Consider the following 27,440-nt stretch of genomic DNA (forward strand, 5'->3'; position numbering starts at 1 on the left):
ATTGCTTAGCAATGGACATTCCTGTCCCAATTGCCATTGTAATCCAAGGACTACCTATAAAGTCTGATTGGCCCTTTCTGAATGCTTGTTAGATCTTAGACAGGCTCCTTATATACCCGGATTTGAAACACTGTTAGGCCTTAAAAAAACATATCTAGCTCTCTTCTTGTCCTAGTGATTGGACTAAATGAAGATTTGTGTCTTTTCAGATTTACTTGAATACCTGCCCCCTTAGAATTGGATTCTACGATGGAGACGGTTATTTCCAGCCATCTCCCAGCATGAGACGAGCTGTACAGGAAACGAAAAAGCTGCTACAGGAGGCAGGGCATACTGTAAGCTTTACACTAGGATTAAAGATCTTTTTGGGTGAAGAGAGTGGCAGCAATAGCCTTGGCATTTGAATGGCATGCTGCCAGTGGCATTCCAAAAGCAGCTAATGGAAGGAAAGTGCTCATTTGTTTTGGCTTTGTTTAGATTCATCTAGAAGCAAACTTGACTAGTGTGATAGTTTCCATATTGTATATTCAATCATTTTTCTCTTCAGTCATATTAAAAATTAAAATTGCACCTTTTGGAGCCTCACTATATTGGGCTGCAAAAGTCCAGATGACTATTAAATGCCAGCGGAGAGATAAAGTGAACTCTTGGTTTTTTTGCTTCCCACTTAATCATCCACATTTTTGCAGGTCAATCTGATAGTTTGAGGATGTGACCCTTTTAGGCTGTGCATCTGTGCTGCGTTCCAACATGTAATTGGCTTCATTCATTCTATGGTTGAACACATGGCTTCTAGCAGATTTGGGGAAAGAAGTCATTGTAAGCCCTAAACAGTTTCATGTTTGCTCAACTTTTAAAAGCAGAGTAACTCTTTGCATAAGTTTATTGTGTGTTGTTAAATATGGATTTTGTTTTTCTTTCCTCTCTCAGCTGATACCATTCACTCCACCTAACATTGATTTTTTGGTGGATGAACTCTTTACCAAAGGCCTCTATGCTGATGGAAGTTCCACATTATTGGAAAAATTGTGAGTGATTAAATACTAAAATTTCATAGAAAAAGTCAATCCGTATTTTTAGTTTTGTTTCCTTTCTAGAAATCAAGTGCCAGTAAAGAGCAGAGTAAATAAAGCTTACAGAGGTCCAATACCATGAATATTTGGTAACCTGATTGCTGGAAAGGAAGTGCCTGAATCTTTTGTTTCTCTCCTTTTTCTATTTGACTTTTCATAGAATCATGTGACAGGTGGCAGCAAAGGTTACTCAACATGACTTCTCTTAAATTAGAATCTTATCTACCTGTGAGAGGAGCACAATGGCTAGGACATTGGGTTGGAAGTTAGCAAGCCCTCGTTCGAGACCCAAGTGCTGCTGTGGGGTGGGGTGAGCTCTCATCCTTTGCTTCAGCTCCTGCCAGGGACATGAAAAGAGCCCCCAACTGGGCATCCCCCAGACAACAATGATGTCACCAGTTAATCTTTTCAACCTGGAGGCATCTTGGTGCTTCTGACGTGAGTGCAACACTCTACCTGTGAGGGAACCTGAACTAATAGATGAATAGCTCTTTTCCTCCCAACTTCCCATCTTCCAATTTGTGTCCTTATACCAAAAGACGGGCCTGTTACCTCCTTATACTCTCTATAATAATCTGTTTTTTGGGTTTTCGGTTCAATGTGTGGAGTGTGAAGGATGTGTGTTTGTGTTTATTTTCATGGTCATAATGTACACTGAAGATGGTGTTGTCAGCTGATAAAAAATTTTGTATACACGTTTTATAGTTGACAATAGAAAGAAGGAGGGGAGTTTCAAAGAGCAGGCAACAGTGTGGAATAGAAAGTACATTCCATTCATATTTTCTTCAAAGACTGATTAGATGGCTGAAGCTTCTGCTGTGAAAAAAATCTAATTGGAGAGCATGATTGATGACTCTTGGCTACGGAGGTTTTTCGTTGGATGATACACCCAGAGGAAGGAAAAGCAGAATCAAGGGTGACAGTGAATTAGATATCTCAGAGTTGGCTTCGCCCAAGTTAATGCCGGACATAGAATGTTAACTTCAAATAAATCCTCTTTAGTTTTGGGAGTGTGGCTCGAGGCTCATAATTTAATTGGAGTAACTGCCGGAATCCTGACAGGTGTTTGATTTAGTTGTACGAGGTGCAATGACAATAAAGTAAACTAAACTAAACTAAACTTTCTTTCCCTTTGTACTATTTCAGTGATGGTGAATTTGTGGATTCCACTTGGACAAACCAGATTCGTTGTTACAGAATGCCAGACCTGCTGAAGAGACTCTTGGCTCTCCTTTTGATGCCTGTGGTGAGTTCTCACTTTTTTTCTGTCTGTGCAAATACACAATACTAATTTTCAGAATGAGTCTCATTTTATCCATAACCAAAAAAATGATGGAGGTGGAGTGTACAATAGCCTAGTAAGAATTTATAGAATTCTTTCTGGTCCTTCCCTATGAGGGGCAAACCAAGTTAACTTGTCACTGGGATTTTTCTGTGTCTTTTTCTGTCTCCTGGGTTACATTTCAGGGGTTTTTTCCCCATCACTTTGGGTCACCATCATCCCATTTAGATTCAAGGTAAACACTATAGCAATGCCAGCCAGGTTCTACTGAAGTAGATTGGTAAAAAATGGATCCCACACCTCATTACCCAAGTTCGTAGGCTAATCCCTCAAAATGCAATTCAAAAATTCCTGGTGGTGCTATTGATAGATCAATTGCTGTGATGTTTAGCCTGTAAGATCAAGGGGAAGTCAAAGGCTATCAGATAGATGTAGACCGGAATTAATAGCCTGAAGTGAATGGAAACACTGAAATAGCTTTTTCCAAATTGATGTCCTTCAGATACATTTGACTTCAACTCCCAGAGACCTCTAGCAAGCCTGAGGAAAATACAGCTTAATTAGGCTAAATGTGATAAGCCTATAAAGCAGCCAATGGATTATACATTGATATCTTCTCTGCTAGAATAAGGTGATTCCTGAACTTCAATAAAAAAAAAGATTGACAAATGCAGAAGGAGTAAAGTTTCTGACAAGCCAAAGGACTAGAAGTGAAACTTACTGTATATACCAGCTGTTCTCATCTTCCACTTGAGTTGGGATTAGAATTTAAGTTGACTGGGAATTCTGGGAATTGTAATACCAATACAGCTGGAAGAAGTAACCCCTGAAGAATGGTTCTAATTTGAGGGTTATTTCTTCTGAACATCGTGGTGCTTAATTCATGAGTAAAATACATTGATTCTCTTGTAGAAAAGTTCAGGAAGATGAGAGGGTTAAATGGGACTCTTTATGGTCTGATGCAAAAAAAGAGAAAAAGGCACTGTTTTAATATTCTGGTCAGTGTTTCAAAACTACCTAAGATTTAGATGTTTTTCATTGCCAGGAATAATTCCGCAAGGCTGCTCAAGTTCTTGGAAATAGAGCCCTTGATATGCAACTGAAAATGTGATTGCTTCTTTCACTGTAATGCTTTTACGAGCATTTTCCTCCTCATTTCCATCCATTTGCTATTGTTGTATTTAAATCGGGGAAATGAGGCTGGATTTTTAGAGAAAATCATGTTTCTTTTCTTTTTGAAGTCAAAGCTGAATTGCAATCCAATGTATATTGGATTGCCTTCTTCATAGGCTATCTCAAAATGACTTCCATTTTGAGCTTGATCGCTTCAGTCAATCTTGTTAACAGAAATCAAGCTCTAGCTCTCTTCTTTATAAAGTGGAATAACCAAGGTGAACATCGTAATCTAAGAATAATGACCCCGATACAGCCATGTTCAGGTTTTCACATGTCGCTTTTTGATGATTCAATTCCCTATGAAATGATGGGGTCGAAAGCAGAATGGAGTTCAGAGAAAATAGGACGCCTACAAATCTTAATTGTTTCCTGCCAAAACTTTTCCATGGTTCTATATCATCCTGAATTTGCCCTCCTCTATTCAATTCCTCAGTTATAGAACCTATTAGTTCCAGCCTGACACTCCACTATGAGAAAAATCTTCGACTAACAGTGAAAAATGACAGGCCAGCTGGCACCTACAATTAACACTTTTTAAAACCCCACTGGTTTTACTGGGGGAATGAACAGGTAGTTCTTGACTTAGAACCATTCATTTAGCGACCATTCCAAGTTGCAACAGCCCTGAAAAAAGTGACTTATGACTGGTCCCCATCTCTATGACTGTCGCAGCATCCCTACTGTGACGTTATCGTAATTTAGATGTTTGACAACTGGCATGTATTTTATGACATTTGCAGTGTCCCAGAGTCGTATGATCACCATTTGCAACTTTCCCAGCCAGCTTCTGAACAAAGTCAATGGGGAAAACAAGGTTTGCTTAATGATTTCAGTGGTTCCTTTAACTGCAGGGATTGGCTTAACAACTGTGGCAAAAAAGGGTCATAAAATCAGCCATGAAACCCCAGCCAGAAATTCTGGTTCCCAACTACGATCATAGATTGTTAAGGACTAGTACCTGTACCTCTTCTTCCTGAAAGGAGATATCGTTTTTTTGGCACAGCTGTTTCAAGTGACTGCCTAATGTCACAAGATATGGGCAAATCAGATGAAAGGGATGAGTAATTTGTACAATAGGGTGGAAGTGGAGGTGTTATTCAGCAGGTTCTCACCAGTTCTGGAAAACCGGTAGTGGAAATTTTGAGTAGTTCGGAGAACCGGCAAATACCACCTCTGACTGGAGATTTTACAGTATCCTTCCCCTGCCACGCCCACCAAGCCACGCCCACAGAACCGGTAGTAAAAAAAAAAAAATGAATCCCACCACTGGGTGGAACATTTTACTAACTAATGGCAGATTTCCACTGGAGCTAAGGAACAGATGGCAGAAACTTCTTTCTTATCTTGCATTCTAATTTCCTGGGTTGTTTCCTCTGGCTTAAGTGATGGGATGTCTTGCCAGGGTCCCTCCATCATCACTGGCTGCTCCAAAGCTGTCCCTCTGTTTTCCTTCACATGAAAGATGAACATGGCAGTAAATCAGAGCAGAAGCAAGCCATTCTGCTTGTAAACTTAATTTGCTTCCACCTTCTAGACATTTAGAAGGAGTGTTAATTGGTTCTATGGGTTAACAGAGTGCATTTATGGATGGAAGATTTAAGGCAGTATTTCTCAAACTTGGCAACTTGAAGATGTGTGGATTTCAACCTCCAGAATTCTCCAGCCAGATCATTGGCTAGAGAATTCTGGGAGTTGAAGTTCACTCATCTTCAAATTGTCAAGGCTGATCTAAGACCAATGGCTCCTGGTCTTTTGGGGAAAGATTACTGTGTCAGGATTCTGGTACTTACTCCAATTAAATCATGAGCCTCGAGTCACACTCCCAAAACTAAAAAAGATTTATTTGAAGTTAACATTCTACGTCCGCATTTACCTGGGCGTAGCCAACTCTGAGATCCATAATTCACTGTCACCCTTGATCCTGCTTCCCCCACCCCACCCCTCTGGGTGTATCATCCAACGAAAAATGCCCATAGCTAACGGTCATCAATCATGCTCTCCAATTAGATTTTTGCACAGCAGAAGCTTCAGCCTTTGAAGAAAATATGAATGGAATGTACTTTTGATTCCACACTGCTGTCTGCTCTTTGAAATCCTCCATCTTCTTTCTGTTGTCAACTATAAAACGTGTATACAAAATGTTTTATGAGTTGACAGACTGACTAAGATAGTTCCAAGCCATCAACCAGAGAATAGATCAGGAAGAAACAGACTAAGGAGAAGGAGCCATAAAATTGCTCAACAGTTAGTAAACCTCAAAGGCCAGTAGGTTTGTTTAATACTGTAGAATAACCTCTTGCTATATGTGGTTTTCCAATGCAGTGTTTTTATTTTAGTTCCCACGAATCTCCAGGCATCTGCATGCCCTCCTTGGAGTTGGGTAAGAGCACTTTATGGTGTTTGGTTCCTTTAATGGGTGTTGTTCCCACAATATCAGCCTTTGGATTTACTGTGTGCCTCTTAAAACCACACACTTAGGTTTCTCCATGAAGCACGCCACTATGCAGTAATGTACTGCTATGCAAGTACATGCAAGACCTATGCAAGACCTTTTATAGCAGTATTTGTAGTACAGGTTTTTCAGGAAAAGTAAAAGTAATATAAGAAGAGAAATTTTTATTTTTAAAACTGGTTGTTGTTCCTGCACATGTGCATATTTTATATTTTTTCATTACTATGTTTCATGTTCTGTCTCACCTTTCTTCCTTCTCAAAAAATGAAAGAGTACAAATTCACACAAACACAGGCAGGCAAGCTAGCTCAGACTTCACAGAGTTAATTCTTTGGAACTGATAACGTCCTTGGCATTCCAACACGCTCTGCCTGCCAAGTCCAAACTGATAACAAGTAAAAAGCTACTTATGCCTCCTATACACCGATATATGTAAAAAATACAAGTATATGAAATTATTGTGGCTCCGATTCCCGAGCCTGTGCTGTTAGAGGAAGAGGATTCGGAAGATGAGGAGGAGGAACTGGGAATGCCTTCCTCCCCAGGACCTTCCTCTCTGGCAATGCCTTCCTCCCTGATTATGCCTCAGGTTTCATCAGACAACTTAGAGGAACAGCCTGAGATTAATCAGGAGGAAGGCATATCGGAGCAGCCCCTGACAGGGAGTCAAGAGGAAGAATGTTGGCTTGATCCTAAGCAGAGTCATAGGGAGAAATGTGAGCAGCAACGTAGGAGGCGTGGGAGGGTCAGAGAGTGAGCTGAGTCATTGAGCCACACCCCACAGGGGATAAAAATGGGTGTGTTGTCGGCTGGAACTTTGTACGGGATAAAGTTTGATCTTCAGGTTTTTCTTTGTGAATGATTTTTGTGGTCTGCCTTGTAATTTTCTGTAAGTAGCTTTTTACTTGTTATCAGTTTGGACTTGGCAGGCAGAGCCTGTTGGAATGCCAAGGACGTTATCAGTTCCAAAGAATTAACTCTGTGAAGTCCGAGCCAGCTTGTCTGCCTGTGTTTGTGGGAGTTTGTACTCTTTCATCTTTTGAGAAAGAAGAAAGGTGAGACAGAACTTATGGGTATGTGTGAAAATGTATGTCCACTAAGACCCTCCCAGAGGAAATTTCATTCCTGAAATGAAAACTTGAGAAACAATGGAAGTGGGAGAATTGCCCAGTGACCACAAGTGGTAACTTTAGATCTAGATTAGTGGTGGGATTCAGCCAGTTCACACCACTTTGGGAGAACCGGTTGTTAACTTTCTGAGCAGTTTGGTGAACTGGTTGTTGGAAGAAATCATTAGGGCAGAGAACCAGTTATTAAATTATTTGAATCCCACCACTGATCTAGACTCAATATTTTCCAAATTGTTGCCAAGGCATCAAGTTTAGTTGAGATTTGTTTTAACTGGTTTACAGCTGGGACATTCATAGGGCAGGAAAAGCAAAATGGGACAGGGTACCTTTGCTCTAAGTTATCTTTGGGTTATTAATATGAATATTTTAACTTTGAAAAATAGTCATGCTATATTCTATCCAGCAGAGGTCAGCATTACGTTGGCCACTGTCCTGCATTTCACAGAAGTTGGACTTAGGAAAATATTTTAATTTTAATTTAAATTATTTGGAACAATCAAGATGCTTGGATTTACAAATTTTGATCATGTGACCACAAGGAAAATGCAAAGGTTGTAAGTATGGGAACCAGTTGTAAATTACTTTTTCAATAGTGTTGTAACTTTAAATTGTAGTTAAATCATCACAAGTCGAGAACTGCCTACAGATAGGTCTGAACAGCTATGAGAAGATGGAGCATGATGCTCCATTGCTGGTAATTAACATGTTGTGGAAAGAGAGACATTCCAAGGTTCCTAGGGAACTGGGTTCAGGTATTTGTTTCACTGGCTTGAAGGCGTTTCAATTTCATTTGTACATTTATGGTGGAAAAGTAAACATGGATCGTGCCTTCAAGAACACTGTCATCAAAGGTGGCATTCAGCAGGTTCTGACCAGTTCTGGAGAACCGATAGCGGAAATTTTAAGTAGTTCAGAGAACCGGCAAATACTACCTCTGACTGGAGATTTTACAGTATCTTCCCCTGCCATGCCCATCAAGCCACACCCACAGAACTGGTAGTAAAAAAAATTGAATCCCACCACTTACTTTCATGAATATCTACTATTATTACTTGAGGTTTTATAACAACTTCCTGCCACTGACGCCTTTCAAATAGGTTGGAATTGCAACTTTCAGGCAATCAATCTTTCCTAGCAATCCCAAAACCAGTTAAAATTGTCTTGGGCTGCCCTAATTTTCTTCAGATTTAATTTAGACATCAAGACACTGTTAAAATTGACATGTTTACATTCTGTGCATCACAGAGAGCTGTCAGTCAGTTGCTGCTGTTTTTTTAGCCAACAATGGAGCATCATGCTTCATCTTCTCATAGCTGTTCATACCTATCTGCAGGCAGTCCTTGGCTTATGACAATTTAACTACTGTTCAAAGTTACAACACTACCGAAAAAGGTAATTTATAACTGGTCCTTGCACTTACAACTGTTGCAGTGTCTTTGTGATCACATGATCAAAACTTGGGCTCTTGTTAACTGGCAGGCCTTTTACAATGATTCCAAGCATTCCTTGGTCAATTATGACCATCCCAGGGGACTTCCAACAAGCAAAGTCAATGAAGGAAGCTGAATTTGCTTAACAACTGCATGATTTGTTTAATGGCCGTGCAAAAAAAAAAAAGGCTATAAAATTGAGAGTGACTCACTTAACAATCCCTTGGAATCTCCAGTCCCACTTGTGATTGTAAGCTGAGCCCAACTTGTACTTTTTCTGTGCAATAAGACCATGAAAAGGCTAGTTCCCTATAGGTCTGTCAACTTTGTATTTAATTATTAAATTAAATACAATTAAATTAAAATATTAAATATTAATTATTATAGCAGCAAGCTGTTATGGTGAGATTAAGGCAGGGGTCCCCATCCCTGGTCCATGGACCAGCACTGGTTTATGGCATGCCACAACAAGCAAAGCCCCATCTGCAGGATGTAGAGAGCATATGAAACTCTCTCCAGTCCACAGAAAAACCTCTCTCCACAGAATTGGTTCTTGTTGCCTAAAATTTAGGGGATGGGGCAAACCATTAAAATCCCTTCCAGTGAGAATATAGATTGCCTTCTTAGACAGAGAGGAACAACATGTTGAACAATTGGTGCACAAGTTCAGAGGAGGATGACAAAAATGCAGGAACCTCAAGATATGATCAAGACTATTCAAGGACAATGGGGAAACTTAATTTGAAGAAGAGGAGACCAAGGGAGATAGGATCTCACTGCTCAGGTATACAGAAATATATTGTTGAGAACATGATCACTGCCAAGGAGACTAGGACCAGAAATGATAGATGTAAGTTGCAACTATCTAGATTTCATTTCATTATAAGAAAAGGCTTCCTAAATAGAAGAAATAGAAGAAGTCTGTGTTTTTATGAATAGGCTGGACAGGATAATTTGGTTGGGTTTTTTTCTTCTTCTGTTATGAAGACTTGAATGAGGTTATCTTTGTGGTCCTTTCCAACTGCACAATTTTATGATTCTATGGCATAACTATTTTGTTGATTTTTCTTTGTTAGTGTGCTAATGTTGATTTCCATGATTTCTACAAATTCTAGGTCAGTCAAAAAACTCTGGAAGAACAATGTGGATCGAATGGTGAGTCAGCTTGTTTATGTCACTTGGCCAAAGGTTCTAACTCTCTCAGATATTTCCCAACCAGAACAAACAAAAGAGTTGTTTCTTTTTAAATGAAAGCAGCCCTGGGTTTATTTTTGTACTTTTCAATACTGAGCAGAAAGAATAGAAAAGAATAGTTAGCAAAGCCCCTTACCTTCCACAATCTTCCTATACAGTTACCCCGTATATTATTCTAGAGTTCTAGAATTCAACTATAACTCAAGAGTTCTAACAAACATCTTAATGATTTTTGTATGGCACATCAGTATGCAATTGAGACTATTCTTATTTCCTGTAACACATGTCACCAGATAGTTTTAAAGTGGTCAAACATGATGATCTAATTGGGTGAAATGGAGAAACACTATATGAAGTTTCTCAACTTCTTTTTCCAATCATTGCTTAGCTTGTTTGCAAAGCAACAGTTTCATGGCTAAAGGATTTGTGAATAGGTGGGTTTTATTCTTAATATGCCAAAAATGAGAAGACAGAGATGCAAAGTCCTACATTTCTTCTTATGCACTGGGATTTCCAGGATCCAATTTAATTGGCAGTAACCACATATATCCTGTGGGACATCAATTGTACCATATAGTAGGACAAGTTGAAGCTCAGGACTTAACTAAGCCTTCCACTTTTTTATCAATACAATGTACATCAGGTACCTGTAACAGAAAAATTGCCACATTTTGTGTGTGTGCGTGTGTGTGTGAAAACTTCATAAAAATACATTGTCTTTTTATCAGTAAACTCTCTCTGATTATTCATCAGATAGGGAAAAACTTATATCCAAAGATATTAGGATATATTCCTCTTTCCCTGATCAGGTTTATTTCAGCTCTAAGGACAAGATCCTACATTAACTCTGAGAAAAACTTCATTAAGCTAAGTATACTATTTTGCAAGTGGAAAGCTATTTCATACCTCTTTGTTAGGGATAATTCTAATTTAACTTAATACAGTATGTTACCATCACATCAATAATCCCAGATCCTAACTTAATTAACTGGCTGTCCCTTCTTGTAATACAGGCATCTTCCTTGGATAATTCATCTCATACTGTCAGATCCAAACCCAAAGCCGATACAGTGAGATCTAATCAAATATATTTTTTATTTGCTTATACCTAATACCCAGAATCTTGCCAGACTAAAGCTATAACCTTCTGACCTGATAGATATACCCTGGAAGATTCTAGGTTGTGGCTACACCAAACTTTTTCCTTCCCTCCCATATCCAGTTTAGGACGGCACAGTCTCTTGTCTTGGGACTTTCTCTGGAATGTGCTGCCTTGTCCCTGAGAAGCTACAGTGCTACTGCCAACATTTCTCTGACTCTTTATTTAACTGCACATTCCATCACATGCAGAGTGCTAATTGGCGTTCTTGCAGTAGAGTCCCACGCTTTTATCTTTCTACTCTTTCCTAAGCACATATAAAGTTATTAATTAAGCAGAAGTGAACATGCCAATTACTATTGCATTATTACATTTCAACATCTGCTTGCCCAGACCATTCAGATAATTATCCATTGTTGCTATTTATTAACTCATAATGTGCCCTCAATACAATAATCTATCAGTACTTGTCTTCCATCTTAACCTTCTGTTTTTCCAGTGTTGAGGAACGTTGACTGACTTCTTGAATCTTGCCACTTTAGATGTGTGGGACTACAACTTCCATAATCCTAGACAATAAATATGCTATCTACTTCTGAAAGGGGTAGAAGACTGGGGTCGGCTTCTTTAGCATTACCATCAAATTAATCTGCACAAGTTTAGATTTAGTTGAGCTTCTGAGATTTATTTGTTCAGATCAAGGCTTGGCATGACTTCTAACTCTGCATTTGGCAATACCCTCTGATACTGGGAGTGTCAGATAACATGCAGTTGGATAAATGATGCATGTTAATCATTCACAGCATTTGATAGTTATTATTTCAGATTATGCCAAGGGCCATTTAATCCTTTGCTGATTAAACCAGAGTCCACATTTGAAATCTTGAAGTGACCCTGCAAATGGTCTTGAGAGACTACATATTTCTAATTTAATTGTTTTGAGAGTTGGAATGTGAGGCCTGATTTGGTGGGAAGAACATATATTTCATCCCAAAGTAAACTGATGGAAGGTATTAGCTGGATAAAACAGAGATAGGTAAATCCTGGGGAAAACAAATTAAAGAGATAAAGTCTCAGGGACCTTTCAGTCTCTAACTGCTGCTTGTGGCACATGCTTAAGTCTGAAGCTTTCTTTGGCACTCATCAAATTGTTATCCTTAGTTTTGGGAGCTAGAAACTTCAGTGATTTTCTTTTTAACATTCTACTCTAAATTGCAAGAATCCTACAGGAAAGCCAATGCTTCTCTATCTTTATGGGGGAGAACATTGTCTGCAATCTTGAAGGAAGCTCTGGTTTGTTCCCATTCTTAAGATACATTCTTTGGATTCAGGCATCCTTAACAATTATTGCCCCATCACCAATCTCCCCTTGTAGGAGACGTTGTTGAGAAGAGGGTTGGAAATCACCTGCAGAATGTCCTAGACCTAGGTTATCTGATTTCCATTCCATTAGTTGTTGGGCATGGAAGGAAAACTGCCTTAGTTGTGCTAGTAGATAGGCATTGAAATGACTGGGGAAATGGTACTCCTAGTGACAATCAACATCTGAACAGAATTCAAGATCATCAACCATGGTAACCTTTCTGAACTGCCTGTGAAATTTGGAATTAGAAGTATTATTTTTGCAGTAGTTCCTTTTCCTGAGTGGACAGTTCCAGTCAATTGTAGGAAGGAAAAAGAGATCCAGCAACTATTTATTTGCGCCCTGGTATTGAGTAGCTGCCCCTATTGTTTAATACCTACATCAGGGGTGACAAACTCATGGCTCATGGGCCAGATGTATCATATGCTGGCCATGCCCACCCCAGTTTGGCGAAGGGAAAATGTGACACCATGAGTTTGATACCCCTGACCTACATGAAGCTGCTGGAGAAGTCATTCTTCAGAGTAGGGTATTGTATCTACACTGTGCTGATTATATCCAATGGTACATGATCCCCATTCTGCATTTTTTTTCTGGCATTTCCATGAAAGTCTTGATCTAGTGCTTAGAAGCTATAGGGACTAGGTCGGATAAAGAGGCTGAAATTGAACACATTGATCACTTTGTGCTGCTACTAGCATTATGCTCTTATACATTGTATTTTCTTTTTTTTGCCAGGCTTACCGTGATGAATTCATTGCAGAATGGAGAAAGTTAAAGCTGGATGTTGTGCTTTGTCCTGCTTTGGGCCCAGCCTTTAATCTAGGATACGCTGGCAAACTATTTGGTATCAAATCCTACCCCCACTATAACTTTCTCTGTGTGCCTTTGTTCTTTTGCCTGTTCTAAGAAGGGTTAGATTCCAGGGGTGTGAAAAAAACAGTCCTGCAAGGTGTGCAACTGCTTCTTGTTTCTGAAGCTCTGACATCATTCTTTTGATCACTCCAGCTCCTGAGTTGATTGGGAGGAGGGCCCTGTTAGATGAGGCCCCAGATGCCCATAAACAAGTTTCAATCAATTCAAATCTTTATTATGGTCATATACAAGGATAAGGAGAGTGGAGTACAGTCAATTAAAAGCATAGAAGGTACAACACAGTCTTTAAAAAAATGAAAAACTAGAAGATGTTAAAACAATGTGTATACACACACACAAATAAATAAACAAACAAACTATAAGAAGGGGTAGGAGCATTAGATAGATACAGGGGAATATAAAAGGCTTGTATGTGGAAGGTATAGTTCTAAAGAGCACCCCAAAATGGTGAACTGGGTGCTCATTAAGTCCAGTTTCCATCTGTGCCCTCAAATCTCCTTTACAGGAAAGCATGTAGAATGAATTAAGGAACCTGTCACAGGGGAGGATATTGGCTGGGTGATCAAAAGATATAGTCAAATGTAGCTTCCTATCAGAGTAAAATAAAAGTGAGAAAGCAGACTCTAGCAGGTAACACTGTAAAGGAAATAGAACTGCTTTCTAGATAATATTGGCAGTAATGCAATAAAAGAGTAGATAGATTAATAACGAAGCACAACAGTCAATTCAGAATTGACCAATTTAGTTCTTTATTATGAGGCAAATCAGAAAATGCATACATATGTACATACATGCTATATGTTACTTTCTTAGATATGACCTTGGTTGATAGGGTAAGTATTATTAACTATTGGTAAGTAGAGCAGCTGAGTAAACTTACTTTTGGGGCTCACCCTTATTTCCTGTTTGCTCCTGGGAGCGGATAGTCCATTTCCTATTTCTCAAGGGTAAGAACCTTGTTCCCAGCCTGTTCTGAAGACAATTTCCGCCCATCTTTTCTTGCTGTGCATAAGAAGGGCTGTTCTTTTAATCTTTACCAGCATAAGGGATGCCATGAGGTTCGTCTGCTGTGCTTTATTACATTTGGATAAGACACTATTATAGTGAGAACATTTTCCCACCATTTTTATGTATTTTCTTTTATTATAGTTGCTGCTTCTTAGGTCTGAGCTACTGTGTTGCCTGCTTGCTTCTGAAGGCCCTCTTGACATAACCCCAAAGCCTGCTTAGATCTATAAGGCACATCCCAGGACTTGCATTGACTTCCTATATACACACATAAAAACACCAGTGATTTGGGAAACAGGTTCAACATTCCTGTGTGGGGAATTGACACACCACAGTTGAAGAACTCCAGTGATGTGGGATGAACTTTAGAGTTTTGTTAGAGTTCACTGGTGAGCTGCAAGGCCTTTCTTTTTGAAACTGGGTTCACCAGTGGATCAACGAAATGCTAGATTCATAAATGATGAACATCAAACATTGGACGGACTGGGATAGGGGAAGGTTGAAAGTCTCACATTGAAGATAGAACCAACAAAAGGTCTATAAATAGAAAGTATGTTTTACAGAGACCTATCCTGAGAAAGGAAAGCACTTGGTACTCTGGCATAGATAGAGAACCCATAGGTCAGAAGATATGGCAACTGTAGTCCAAATAGATCATTCCCAAGGTGGAGGAACAGGCTATGTTTCAGAGATGAGGCTAAGCTAGCTTTTTTCCACCGGATTTACCTTGAGGCTGAAGCAACTTATGGCTGCCAAGTGCCACAACCCTAAGTATATACCAGGAACAATTTTGCAACTGTTCTTAGAGTCATTTCCAGGGATGGGATTCTACAGGTTCGCACCTATTCGCTAGAACCTGTTGTTAACATTCTAAGCAGTCCGGAGAACCAGTTGTTAGAAGAAATTACTGGCCTAATCCTGTAAGGAAGGCAGGAAGGAAATATTCTGGTGTTGCTTACAGAAACTGCTTCTCCATTAACCCTTATCACATTCTTGGCAGGACGAGACTTCCTGTCTCAGGAACTTCTCTGGAGTTTTTTCCCCCTCCTTTGCTGGTACTTTGCTTGTGTGGAGTGACCATTCAAAGTTACAATGGAAAAAAGTAACTTATGACCATTTTTCACACTTATGACTGTTGCAGCATCCACACAGTCATGAGAGGCCAGGCGAGGAGATACATGCCTCGATGTGAATGATATTGAGTTGGCCACCCCCAGCCAATAACATGATCACCAAGCCATGTCCACCCAGTCACATGACCACCAAGCCACACCCACCACCTAAGCCATGCCCACAGACTCTGTTGTTAAAAATATTGAATCCCACCCCTGGTCATTTCAGGTGATTTATCGAATGATAAAATAATGCAAGACAAGCATCTGGCAGCCCTGACATTTCAGGCTCATTTCCTTATTCCTCAAAAAAAAAATTAAATTAAAAAAAATCCCTGAAGAGAAGATGATGATGCCATTTCTCTGCAAGCACTAGATCTTTTCCTGCACTTGTAAATTGCTCCAATTTCCTCACCAGAAAGCTATTACCCTGAAGCATAGCTCTCTTGTTACTATATCCATGTAGTTATATAGCAGTTGTGGATTGCAACTCTAATAAAAAGGAAAATGCTTCTGAAAACGTTATGTTTCCATCCTCCCTCTTTCAGGACAAGCTACAAATGATGCTGACAACTCTTGAAAACATATTCAACATATTTTATTTGCTGATTTTCTCATCAAAGCCACAACCTCCCGCCCTCTCAGGCAACTGCATCACTGCCAGCATCTTGTGATGGTGCTGTTGGCATCCACCCGATTTGGCTTCCTGGCTTGTGGAGGATGAAACTGGGTAGCATTTGTGGGCTGCAGAATGCATTGTACTGTTATGCTACGAATATGTTACAGTCACAAAACAATGGCCTGATCCTGTTTAGAAATAAATAACTTATATATGGTGTCTTTTCCAGTGGCTACTACTTATACCCATCTATATAATGTCTTGAATTTTCCTGCTGGGGTTGTACCAGTTACAACAGTTACACAAACAGATGAAGAAGCGCTGAAGCATTACAAAGGGCACTATGGAGACTTCTGGGATACGAGAATGAAGGAGGTTAGTTAACAGCAAGAAATGCAATTGCCATATATGATATTGCCAAAATCTTCCCTTTGCAGTACAAAACTTTAGCAGAATGGATCCTGCTTGGCTGCTCCTCTGAAACCGGTGAAATTTGGTGACTGGTTTCCTTTGGAGAAATTTGGGGAACAGTCTCTTGGAAAAAATTCAGTTATTTCATTCTAGAGTGGGCCAACTCATCACAGCCAACTTGCTGCAACTCATCATGGCCATCTCGCCGTGGGACAATTTAACAATACAATTTAATTATTTAAAATAAATAAATAAATATTTAAAATTTTGTCATTCACATTTCATTCTGTCCTTCCTTTCTTCTTCATTGCTTGGATATTAGTGTAATTCTTCTCCCATTGTTCATTGTCCCACGGCGAGTTGGCCATAGCAATGATGTTTCGCTTCTCATCCAAGAAGCTTCTTCAGCTCTTGGATGAGAAGCAAAAGAGCTTAAGAAGCTTCTTGGATGAGAAGTGAAACCTCTTCAAAGAAGTGAAACATCTTCAAAGAAAAAACAGAAAGTCCAGTTGCCTCTTGAAAAAGCACCTTTGGGACAACCATGACCTGGATGACTGAGAATCTCTGTAGATATCCGGCCATGGCAAGTTTTTCTAATTTGAGCATGAATCTGTTTAAATGAAATAGGTCCTGCTGAGTTTTAAAGGACTTTTATCTCCTTTAAAAGAATTTGAGCTATAGCTTGGTGTGATCCTGTAAGCTTTGAATCTGCCAAAAATATAGCTTTGAATAGGCTGGGAATTCTGGTGACTTCATTGACGTAACAATAGTGTTGGCAGTAATATTGTAAGACTGCATTTGCATTTGAGCCCTTTTTGCTATGGAAAATACTCATTGGAGAAGAAGTTACTCTTTTTATGGTATACCTCTAGCTCAGGCCTGTACAACTTTATTATCAGACCCAAATGATGTAATGATGTAAAGATTACTAAACTGTATTTAAAAAATAATTGTTTCCATATTCACATCTTTTCTTCTCTTTTTCTGGTTGATGACTGCAACAAAGATGCATCCATCCATCCATTCATTGTTGGCAGCAATAATCAGTCAGCCAGTTCCTTTGCCTTGTTTGTTGCTGTTGTTGTTACTTATTTTATTTATTTATTTATTTATTTATTTATTTATTTATTTTGTCAATTGTTTAATTGTTTAATTGTAAAAACATAGTTATGAATATGTGGATACATATAAGAAAAATAAAAAAAAATAAAAGAAACAATAGGACAGGGACAGTAGGCACGTTGGTGCACTTATGCACGCCCCCTACAGACCTCTTAGGAAAGGGGTGAGGTCAATAGTAGACAGTCTAAGGTTAAAGTTTTTGGGGTTTGGGGAAGAAACCACAGAGTCAGGTAGAGTATTCCAGACATTGACCACTCTGTTGCTGAAGTCGTATTTCCTGCAATCAAGTTTGGTGCGATTAACCTTGAGTTTGTATCTAATGTTTGCTCTTGTGTTGTTATGGTTGAAGCTGAAGCATTCATTAACAGGTAGGACATTGCAATGTATGATTTTATATACTATACTTAGATTGGACTGAAGGCGGCGTAGTTCTAGGTTGTCTAGGTCTAGAATTTCGAGTCTGGTGGCATAAGGTATTCTGCAATGAGTAGAGGAGTGGAGAACTCTTCTTGTGAAATAGTTCTGGACTTTCTCAACTGTGTTAATATCAGATATGTAATGTGGGTTCGAGACTGATGAGCTGTATTCGAGTATTGCTCTAGCAAATGTTTTGTATGCTCTAGTTATTAGTGTAATATTACCAGAGAAAAAGCAATGTAAGATTAGGTTAACAACTCTTAATGCCTTTTTGGCTATGTAGTTACAGTGGGCTCTAGCACTTAGGTCATTTAAGATGAGTACTCCAAGATCCTTGACAGAGTTTGGATCATCAACAAGGTCTTGACTATTCAGCCTGTATTTTATTTTCTTATTTTTTTTGCCAGTATGTAAGACAGAGCATTTATTTGTTGAGATTTGAAGTTGCCATTTGTTTGACCATTCTGATACATAGTCAAGGTCTTTTTGAAGGGTAGCAATATTGTCTGTGGTGTTGAATAGCTTTACATCATCAGCGAAGAGAACATAGTTCTTCTTGATATGATCACAGAGGTCATTTATGTAGAGTATGAAAAGAATTGGTCCTAGAACACTGCCTTGTGGGACACCACTGTTGACAGATACAGAATTTGATAGGACGCTCCCAATTTTGACTATTTGTTGTCTGTTTGACAGGATTACTTCTATCCAGTTATGCAGGTGTCCAGAGATACCATAAGATTTTAGTTTTAGGAGTAGTTTGTCATGTACCACTGAATCAAAGGATTTACAGAAGTCTATGTAGATTGCGTCTATTGCTTTGCCCTGATCAAGTTGTGTAGTCCATAAGTTTTTGCAATGTAAGAGTTGCAGATTACATGATAGTTTTTTCCTGAAACCAAATTGTTTATTAGAGAGTAGGTTGTTTGTCTCTAAGTGGAGAATGATGGATTGGTTAATAATTGATTCCATGACTTTACAGGTGATGCATCATAAAGAGATTGGTCTGTAATTTTCAACTAGGCTGGGGTCTCCCTTTTTTGTAGATGGGGATGACCATGGCTTGTGACCATAGTTTTGTCAAGGAGCTGGTCCTGAAACATTTTTCAAAGATTATGCAAAGATTATCCACTGGCTATGGCAGTGGATAGCTTTTTAAAGAAGTAGGCACATATTCCGTCTGGTCCAATAGATAGAGATAGTTTTAGATTGCGTAGTGCTTTTTCAACATAGTCTTCTGTAAAATCAATATGTATTAGATCGTCGTAGTTGTCTGTGGTTCGACTAGGAAATACTGGGCATGATCCATTGCTTTTTACAAATACTGAGCCAAAGAATGTGTTAAAGAGGTTGGCTTTAATGGTGTCGTTGTTGCAGTCTTTACCATTAGGTCCTTTCAGGGGTGGGATGGACCTTGAGTCTTTTAGTTTGTTGTTTACAAAATTGTAGAGAGCACAGGTAGAATTGGTGTGTAGAAGGTTTCCTTCATGTTTAATGTGCTAATTGGTGCATTCAGTTTTTATCTCATGACATAAATTTTTGTATCAGCTTTTGAAGTTGGCAATGTGACCAGATTTGTTTTTCTGCCAAAGTGATTTCTTTTTGGATTGAAGCTTCCTTATTGTTATGGGTAATTTGTTTTTTCTGGTTTTGGGAGTTGTTAATGGTACATATAGTTTGATGATTCTTTTGACTTCAAGTAAAAATATGTTGTTATGGTCTTCTACAGTATTGCATCCAAGAGAATAGAAATTGCCAGTCAAGGGATGAGAGATCGTTGTTTATAAGATCATAGTTGCCTTTTTTGAAGTTATAATTGGGGATTCCGTCATTGTGATGATTTTTGTGTGGACGTATATAGAGACAAAAGTCAATCATGTTGTGGTCACTGTTGGAAGGGTTCTTTAATTTGTATTCCATAAATTGAATTCAAACTATTGCAGAAGACGAGATCAAGGCAGTTGTAAGTCTAGTGTTGTTGGTTACTAGTTGTTCTAGTTGCAGATTTGTTATTGCATTCTAGAAGGTTGCATGTGTGGGTTGAGTTGTACATTTGTTAAAGGTCCAATTAATATGAGGTAGATTGAAGTCACCAAGAAAGTTAAAAGCGTGTGGGCAGGATGCTGCCCATGTTAGTAGTGTATTTAGCTTGTTTGCATGTTCGATGTCATAATCAGGGGCTCTGTAACATAGTAAGGACTGAAATGTGATATTTAAGGACAGTTCACAGATGATGGTTTCAGGAATAGCAAGCTCCTGGCTAACTTGGATGTTTTTTAGACGTAGGGAGTTTTTATAGAAGATAGCAACACCAGCTCCTCTACGGATTTCATGATCCAATTGGTAAACATGATAGTCTCTTACTGTGGTAATGGAGTTAGGGAGAGATGCATTGAGCCATGTTTCACAGACAAATACAATGTCGAATTTAGCCATATTTAGTAAGAGGAGAAATTAAGGTATATAATTTACAAGGCTTCTTGCATTGAGTAGCTTTCATTTAAGGTCAGTTGTGGTTGCAATAGAGGTGGTTAGGGGCATGTGTGCCTAGTTTTGAGTGATGTTGGATTGGATAGGGTGGGGTTGGATGTGGAGTTGTGGGTTGTGTGACTTTCTTTTGATTCAATCAGCTCTGAAGTCAATGTATAGGTCCTTTTCTCCATTGTCTAGATGGTTTTTGAGTTCTGTGCGGAGTTCACGGGAGCGGTATGTATGGAGTTCACTTTGCAGTATGGATAAGTCTGGTCTTGAGCATAGTTTTTTGTGGTTGGGATTGGTTTTTGCAATGGCATTTATTGTATGAATGAATATGTTTGCTGGACTCATTTTTGCATACAACTCTACAAAATCTTGGGGCCACCGAGCCGTCATTGTATTTGCACCCAGGGCCATCTCTGGTTATTTCAATGATATCTTCAGGAGAGATGTTTGTTGTATTTGAGTTGCTTATGATATCATGAACTTTGGTGATGTCATCTGATTTGTTGGTGTCTTCAAGACCAAATAAGATGGCATTTGGACATTTCTGTTCACGTTCCATGGTGTCTCTGATGAGTAAAGAGATATTATTTGTGAAATTATTTGAAGGGATAGTAATTGTTTGTGGCTGTGGTTTGGTGGTTATTTTTGGTTGTAGTTGTGATTGTAGTTGAGGTAGTGGTTGTGGTTGTTGTGGGATTTGAGTTTGAGCTGATAGGTACTCACTTATCTGTGCTGTATTTTTTTTTTTCAAGAGAGATTAGGCTTGTTTGTATTGTTGTTTCAAAACATGTTGCTAAGAGTTCTTCTATTGAGTGAATGAGTGATTCTATGCTTTCAACTCTGTCAGGTAGGGCACTCAGTTTGTTTAGCTTAGGAGAACATGATGGACATAGATAAAAGAATGTATCTGAATTTTTAACCATATCAGCTAGGCTTTTGTTTGCGTTTAAGCAGGCAGGGTGGCCTAGATTATCACATAGGTGGCATTTGATGTAAGTTTCACTTTTATTGACGGTTTCAAGACATTTGAAACATGTGCAGGAGTCTAGGAGGTCATTGGTAGAGATATTTTTCTTTTGTTTTGGTTTGGAGTTTTTGGCTGGCATGGTTAATGGCAATAGTACAGTAATCAATTACAATAGCTAGTTAATGTGATATGTAGACAGTTACTTATGAATGTTGGTAATTAATAAATGTTAATTGATATGTTAAAGAACAAATCAAAAGTAAGGTTACTTATTACTAAAATCAATCAATCAATCAATTGGTTATTCAAATCACTCTAATCAAATAATTTTGCTAAACAACAAACAGCCTAATTTATTACAGTAATTACTAAACATACTGGTCAATTAAATTCACTAAATCACTGATTTTACTAATCAGATATTCAGTCATTACACTATATGCACCCAAACACTCAATCATACTAATCAATAAAAACAATAAATCAATTAATCATTTGATAAAAAATAATTATTTTAAAGAAATTGATTTTTTGAGATAGTGAAGTAATGAAGTAATATTGAGAGTTAGTAAGTAAAGGGTTACTGCTTTGCTTTGCTTTGCTTAGCTGTTGCTGATATCTGATAATAGGTTTATAACCCCTAATAAACTGGCAGGAGGTCTCTTTTCCTGGCTGTTTGAAAACAATCAGTGAGCAAGGGTTTACACTCTCTTTCTTGTTTTGTAGATTGAGTTTTTGAGATAGTAAAGATGCAAAGATGCTGAAGGGGGGATCTCTGGCCGCTTCTTCAGAGATAAACAGAACAATTCACTGGGAGGCAACAGGAAACTTTTTGTTTTGTTTTCCCTTGATGAATGGGATCTCTTAGTTAATTTAAATACACTTTCAAAGTGTGTTGCTTTTAAGAGAAAGAGGCACTCTGATAGTCATGTACTGGCAATTTGAACAGTTTATATTTTTACTATGTAGACTCAGATTTGTATTGAGCATTCGCTCCTGGCTTCAATATACTTCTGCTTCTATCACAGGAAATAAAATTGCTTCCAATCTTCGCAGGAGTTCAGTTATAACAATACTTCCCTACTTATTGAAAGTCCAAAGTTACTGTCCTTTTAAAGAGGGAGTCCGGATTAGCAATTTGGTGCAATGTGGGGAAGAGGGAAGGAGGGCCGGCAGGGGGGAAGCAGTCTGCTTCACACCCTGGCTGCAAACCTCTGAAAGCAAACTTTCTAAGATTTTCTGATGGTGTTGTGCCTATCAGAACCTCTAATAGTCAAGCCCTTGTAAGCATGCATTTGCATGACAATGGTGATGAGTGGGTGCTGAATCAGTGTCTCCCATTAGATAGAAGAAGGTATTTCTCCTCACCTTCCTCTAAGTTTCAAATCACATTGAGTTCAAGGACTGATTTGCAGTCGAGAAGACTGATGAATATGTTGAGTAATATCTTATTGTTTGCATTTCTCATATAGGCTGTGAAACATGCTGTGGGGCTCCCTGTAGCAGTTCAGTGTGTGGCCTTGCCATGGCAAGAAGAATTGTGTCTTCGGTTCATGAAAGAAGTGGAGAGAGTTTCCCATGGGAGATGGGGAAAGAGAAAAATATGATCCTGTCAGAAAGAAGCCTGCAAGGAACATTGACCTTTCTAAATAAACTTTATTATTGACTTATGCAGTTTATTGCTGGGTTAGCTCAGTTTTCACCAATGTTCAGCAAGACAAGATATGGAGACATTAGAAGATACGGTTTAGAAAGTAGAGAATTTCTAGCAATGTTTTGTAATTAGGGCTAAATAAAGCATATGGACAACATGATCTTTCAGACAGACACCTCTGAATTTTGCCATCTCATCAAAATGCCTCATCAATTATTCTGTCATTCCTTCATCAATGATTGAGACTTTGAGAAAGCTATACATGGGAAATGATGGTGTCAGCAAATTCTGTACTATAAAATTCTGTGAATGAGATAAGTTGATTGTGCAATTTTTAAAAAAATACCTTTTCTGTAAACCTGAACAGATGAATCTGGAACAATTTAAAACCAGACCAGTGATCTAGGATATCACTGTGGTAACTGATACTATTTTTGAATCTCAAAAATTATTTGCAAAACTGAAATGAAAGTGTTAGTTCTATGTGAAAAAACATTGCCAGATAGATTAATCTCCCAAAAGAATGAATGAATGAATTTGTGGATGTATGCTAAAGGAAGCTTGGAAAAGGATATTTGTTGATGTGATGAAATAAAAAAAGATTGTAGAAGGATGGAAAAATGAATATAAGAACAATATTAAAATGAATATAAAAGATTCATGTGCCTGTAGAGAAAATACAGTTGTAAATAATATAAGTCAATGAGGCTTGGTTAAAAATATGTGGTAGACAGAGAAATGCAGGTTGATTCTCAGGTTGAGATGGAATTAAAATATTACTTTGGAAGTTGGTGAGGTGGGCTATAAAAGAAGTACAGAAAATTGAAAATGCTGGGAGAAGCATTTGAAAAATAGTGGTGTGTCAAAGAATGGTATTGAAACAAATAGTATTAAAATTAACATTCAAGAAAAATATGGTGAAAAGCAAATCATAAATGCTGTGGTGTTTTTTTTTAAAGGTAAGGTTGCAAGGGTAACTCTGTATATGCTTAAATATAGATGTAGTTTGCTAACTCTAATCCTTTATGGCTGTTCAACTTGTTTAATATATTTAATAAATGTATATGTCAAAACTTGTTTAATGTGTATATAAAGACACATGCATGCCTGACAATCGGAAGAGTGCCATTATTGTTCTCTAATATAGGGGTCTCCAACCTTGGCAACTTTAAGATTTGTGGATTTCAACTCCCAGAATTCCTCAGCCAGCAAAGTCCACAAGTCTTAAAGTTGCCAAGGTTGGAGACCCCTTCACTAATACAGATAGTAAGACTGAACACAAAAATTATAGGGGATTCATTTAAGTGTCCCTGGATTGTGATTGAAAGAAGATCAGAGGTGACAGTTACCACATTTTGGGAAGTGCAGTATGGCTTTACGATGATCATGGAATACACAGATCATATTTTTGCTCTTTAGCAAGTCACTAAGAAATGTATGAATATGAGGAAGTTTATTGGACATTTTGTTAACTTAAAGCATATAATAATAATGAGTACTAATTTATTACATTTCCATGCTGCCTGACTCCCAAATGTTAAAACATTTAAAGACAAAAAACATGAAACAGTGCTAAAGGCAAAAAAACCCCAAACATACAAACAGCAAAGACAAAAGAACAAAGATGGCAATAAACAAACAAACAAACCCAGAGGGAAGCAGAGAGGAAGAAAGGAGCATTAGTCATCCCCTCCAAAGACTCGGGGAGTGATACACATGAAACTCTTCAGAATTAGATGGCATGCATATCAGTGTCTCAATTTATCACACACTCTCAAGGATTCTTGGCTAGTTTGAAAGCAACTCTGCATGTCTCTGAGAGCGATAACATCAGCAGTGTTGGAAAGCTGAGTGTGTTTGTTCATTTTAGAGGCTGGAATTCTGTAGAAGCTCCTGCTTCCTGTTGTTCTGAGTTTCTGTTCTTCTAAGGCAGGGCTGTCAAACTCAAGGCCCACGGGCCAGATCTGGCCCATGGGGTGCTTAGATCCGGCCTGTGGGGTAGCCATGGAAACAGAGAATGACTGGCCCACAGTGCCTCTGCTAGTGAAAATGGAGCTCGGGAGGGTCATGCTGGGGGGGGGGGAGAGGGCTAGCAAAACAAACTAAAAGCAAAACATAACAAAAGGAGAAATGTTTTGCCGTTGAGCATCCAAGAAGGGACAGGAAAGGAAAAACAGAAAGAGGAAAGACAATTAAATGAAGGAAAGAGAGAAAGGAAGGAAAAGGAAGGAAAGAAGGGAAGGAAGAAGAAAGGAGAATCAAGAGGGAAGGAAAAAGAAGAAAAGGAAGGAGGGAGGGAGGGAAATCCTGCCTTAGCATGTGGCCACCAGCAGATGGCAAGGCTACTCTGGAGGATAAGGGTTAGGCACTCTTCCTGGTCAAGCCTTCCTCCACTGGAGACAATGGATCCTATCAGCCCTGCCTGGACCACCACAGGTGTTCCTGACACAAGTGATGTTGGGCTGGTCACACCCACCCCAGCCGTGCCCCCCCATCCCCTCAAGTCAAACACAACCCTGATGCAGCCCTCAATGAAATCCAATTCGACACCCCTGTTCTAAAGGGAATGATGGTTTTGTGACTTGGCACATCCTCCTCAGTAGCCAACTGACAAGATTTCAACAGTTTCCTACTGTTCTCCTGTAAAGGGTCAGCTGCGGGCAAAGTACACATTTGTCCTTTCTTTTACTTTTTTTCTTTTCTTTCTTTCACTTGAATGGAGATTCTTGTTGTCTCAGGAGATGCGACCACCAGTCACAGACCAGCAATTTTTCTCTTTTTTTCAATAATACATTGCAAATGTGGATCACTGTTAAAGTGCTTCCGAGGGTTTTGAAACAAAAAAAGCTAATGGTGCGAAGGGTCCTCCATCCCCGATTTTGTTCTCTTGAATACCCCTCCCTACTGCCACTTGAAAGCTCAAAATTAAACACAGTTGCTTTGAAAGGAGAGACAATAAGCTTTTGTGCAGAATGATGATTCATTTTCATTTCAGTATTCCTTCACCCACACTGTGTTAACACCGAGAAAGACAATGCCTAGAAATATTTTTCTCAACTTCAAATATTTTTCTGACATTGTTAAATAATGCCGCATTTCCCAACTAGATAATGGTCATTAATGATCATGGTTGATTTCTTAATGCACACAAGACAAGGGCTGGTCTGAATATGCTAAAGGAAAATGGACAAAAAGGAGCATAAAAAAAGGAAGTGCATGATTATCCTTCCCTGCTTTGTACAATCAAAAGGGGATAGGGGAGAAAGAAAGAACCACCTTAGGTTTGTTCTTGATAGATTTTTGGTACAAACAAACGGGTTTGGGGCAGTGGTGGGATTCAAATTTTTTTACTACTGGTTCTGTGGGTGTGGCTTTGTGGGAATGGCAGGGGAAGGATACTGTAAAATCCCTGTTCCCTCCCCACCCCACTAACCTGCTTTCCAGTTCCATTCTCCTGTGCAGGGCAACAGCCGATCAGCTTGGACTCGGGAAGCAGAGAATAGACGGGGATGGGCCAGTCATAGGTAGCATTCTCCAAACTATTCAAAATTTCTGCTACCGGTTCTCCAGAACTGGTCAGAACCTGCTGAATACCACCTCTGGTTTGGGGCCTGTGCCTATGGCTACATCCCATGTTACCTGCTTGAACCAGGCATCTATAAAAGACTTTTCCATAAACGTTTAACCCAAATTTGACCTTAGCACAGATACATACATTCTGATTGGCCCCTTGTCAGTATGTACAAGTCCCTGTTTCTTGAGAGCAGAACAAATAACAGATAACAGATAATCAGAGTTGGAAGGGACCTTGTAGGTCATCTAGTACAACCCCCCACCCAAGTGGGAGATCCCTACACCATTTCTGACAAATGGCAGTCCAATCTCTTCTTGAAAGTCTTCCTCCCGTTCCTAGCCCACTGCCAATGCACACACCCCAACCTCGATTCAAAACTGCTGTTCTCCAACTTGAGTTGCCTTAAGCTCTTAAGGGCTCCGTAGACACCGTCAAACATTTCATATCCTTCTAGTAGAAGCCCTAGCTCTGATTGGCTACCCTAGTATTTCCCAACCTCAGCAATGTTTCTCAGAGCTTGCTGGCTGAGAAATTCTGGGAGTCCAAATCCAGACATCTTAAAATTGCCAAGGTTGAGAAACACTAGGATACCATGTCTGGCAGGACCTCTCCAGTAGGTCCAGTGACTCGATAAGATCACAAGTATCAGATTTTCCTAACTTCCAGGCAACTGTGTTTTCTGTTGGCTAACAGTTAAAATTATAATTTGTGGCTGCTAGATTGTGAGGTGAATGAATGATCTTCAATCCTAAAGCTCATGTTCCAGTTACATCTCACTGAATATTCTTTTGAATTTTGCCCAGGCTGGAAGAAGCATGGTTTCCTTGCTTTCCTATCATCTATTCACAGTATTACAAAGTGCTTGCTCCCCGCAAGCACACACCTGTGTTGTTATATGTAGCAAGATACTGATAGCAGAATAACCATAGTGATGACCTTATCAAACTTGGTTCAATAGGCTCCTTTTAGAAAGCTGGGCGGTGGTTGAAGTGTTAAATTT

The 27,440-nt window shown here is 39.0% G+C and overlaps 1 protein-coding gene across 1 annotated transcript in view; it reads left to right on the forward strand.

The window, feature by feature from the left end:
- The window catches only part of LOC113440653 (vitamin D3 hydroxylase-associated protein-like), a 38,079-nt gene extending 14,140 nt beyond the window's left edge, over positions 1 to 23,939 (forward strand). Inside the window, exons 8-15 of the mRNA XM_026707191.2 lie at positions 210 to 335; positions 931 to 1,028; positions 2,220 to 2,319; positions 5,868 to 5,911; positions 9,659 to 9,698; positions 12,938 to 13,046; positions 16,044 to 16,189; positions 22,685 to 23,939. Coding sequence (XP_026562976.2) covers positions 210 to 335; positions 931 to 1,028; positions 2,220 to 2,319; positions 5,868 to 5,911; positions 9,659 to 9,698; positions 12,938 to 13,046; positions 16,044 to 16,189; positions 22,685 to 22,819 — 798 coding nt within the window. The 3' untranslated portion in view covers positions 22,820 to 23,939. The remainder of the gene's footprint in view (positions 1 to 209; positions 336 to 930; positions 1,029 to 2,219; positions 2,320 to 5,867; positions 5,912 to 9,658; positions 9,699 to 12,937; positions 13,047 to 16,043; positions 16,190 to 22,684) is intronic.
- Positions 23,940 to 27,440: the final 3,501 nt, after the last annotated feature.

The sequence above is a fragment of the Pseudonaja textilis genome, chromosome 3, assembly GCF_049901715.1.
Source record: "Pseudonaja textilis isolate UNSWEBS1 chromosome 3, rPseTex1.2, whole genome shotgun sequence".
Classification (NCBI taxonomy): Eukaryota; Metazoa; Chordata; class Lepidosauria; order Squamata; family Elapidae; genus Pseudonaja; species Pseudonaja textilis.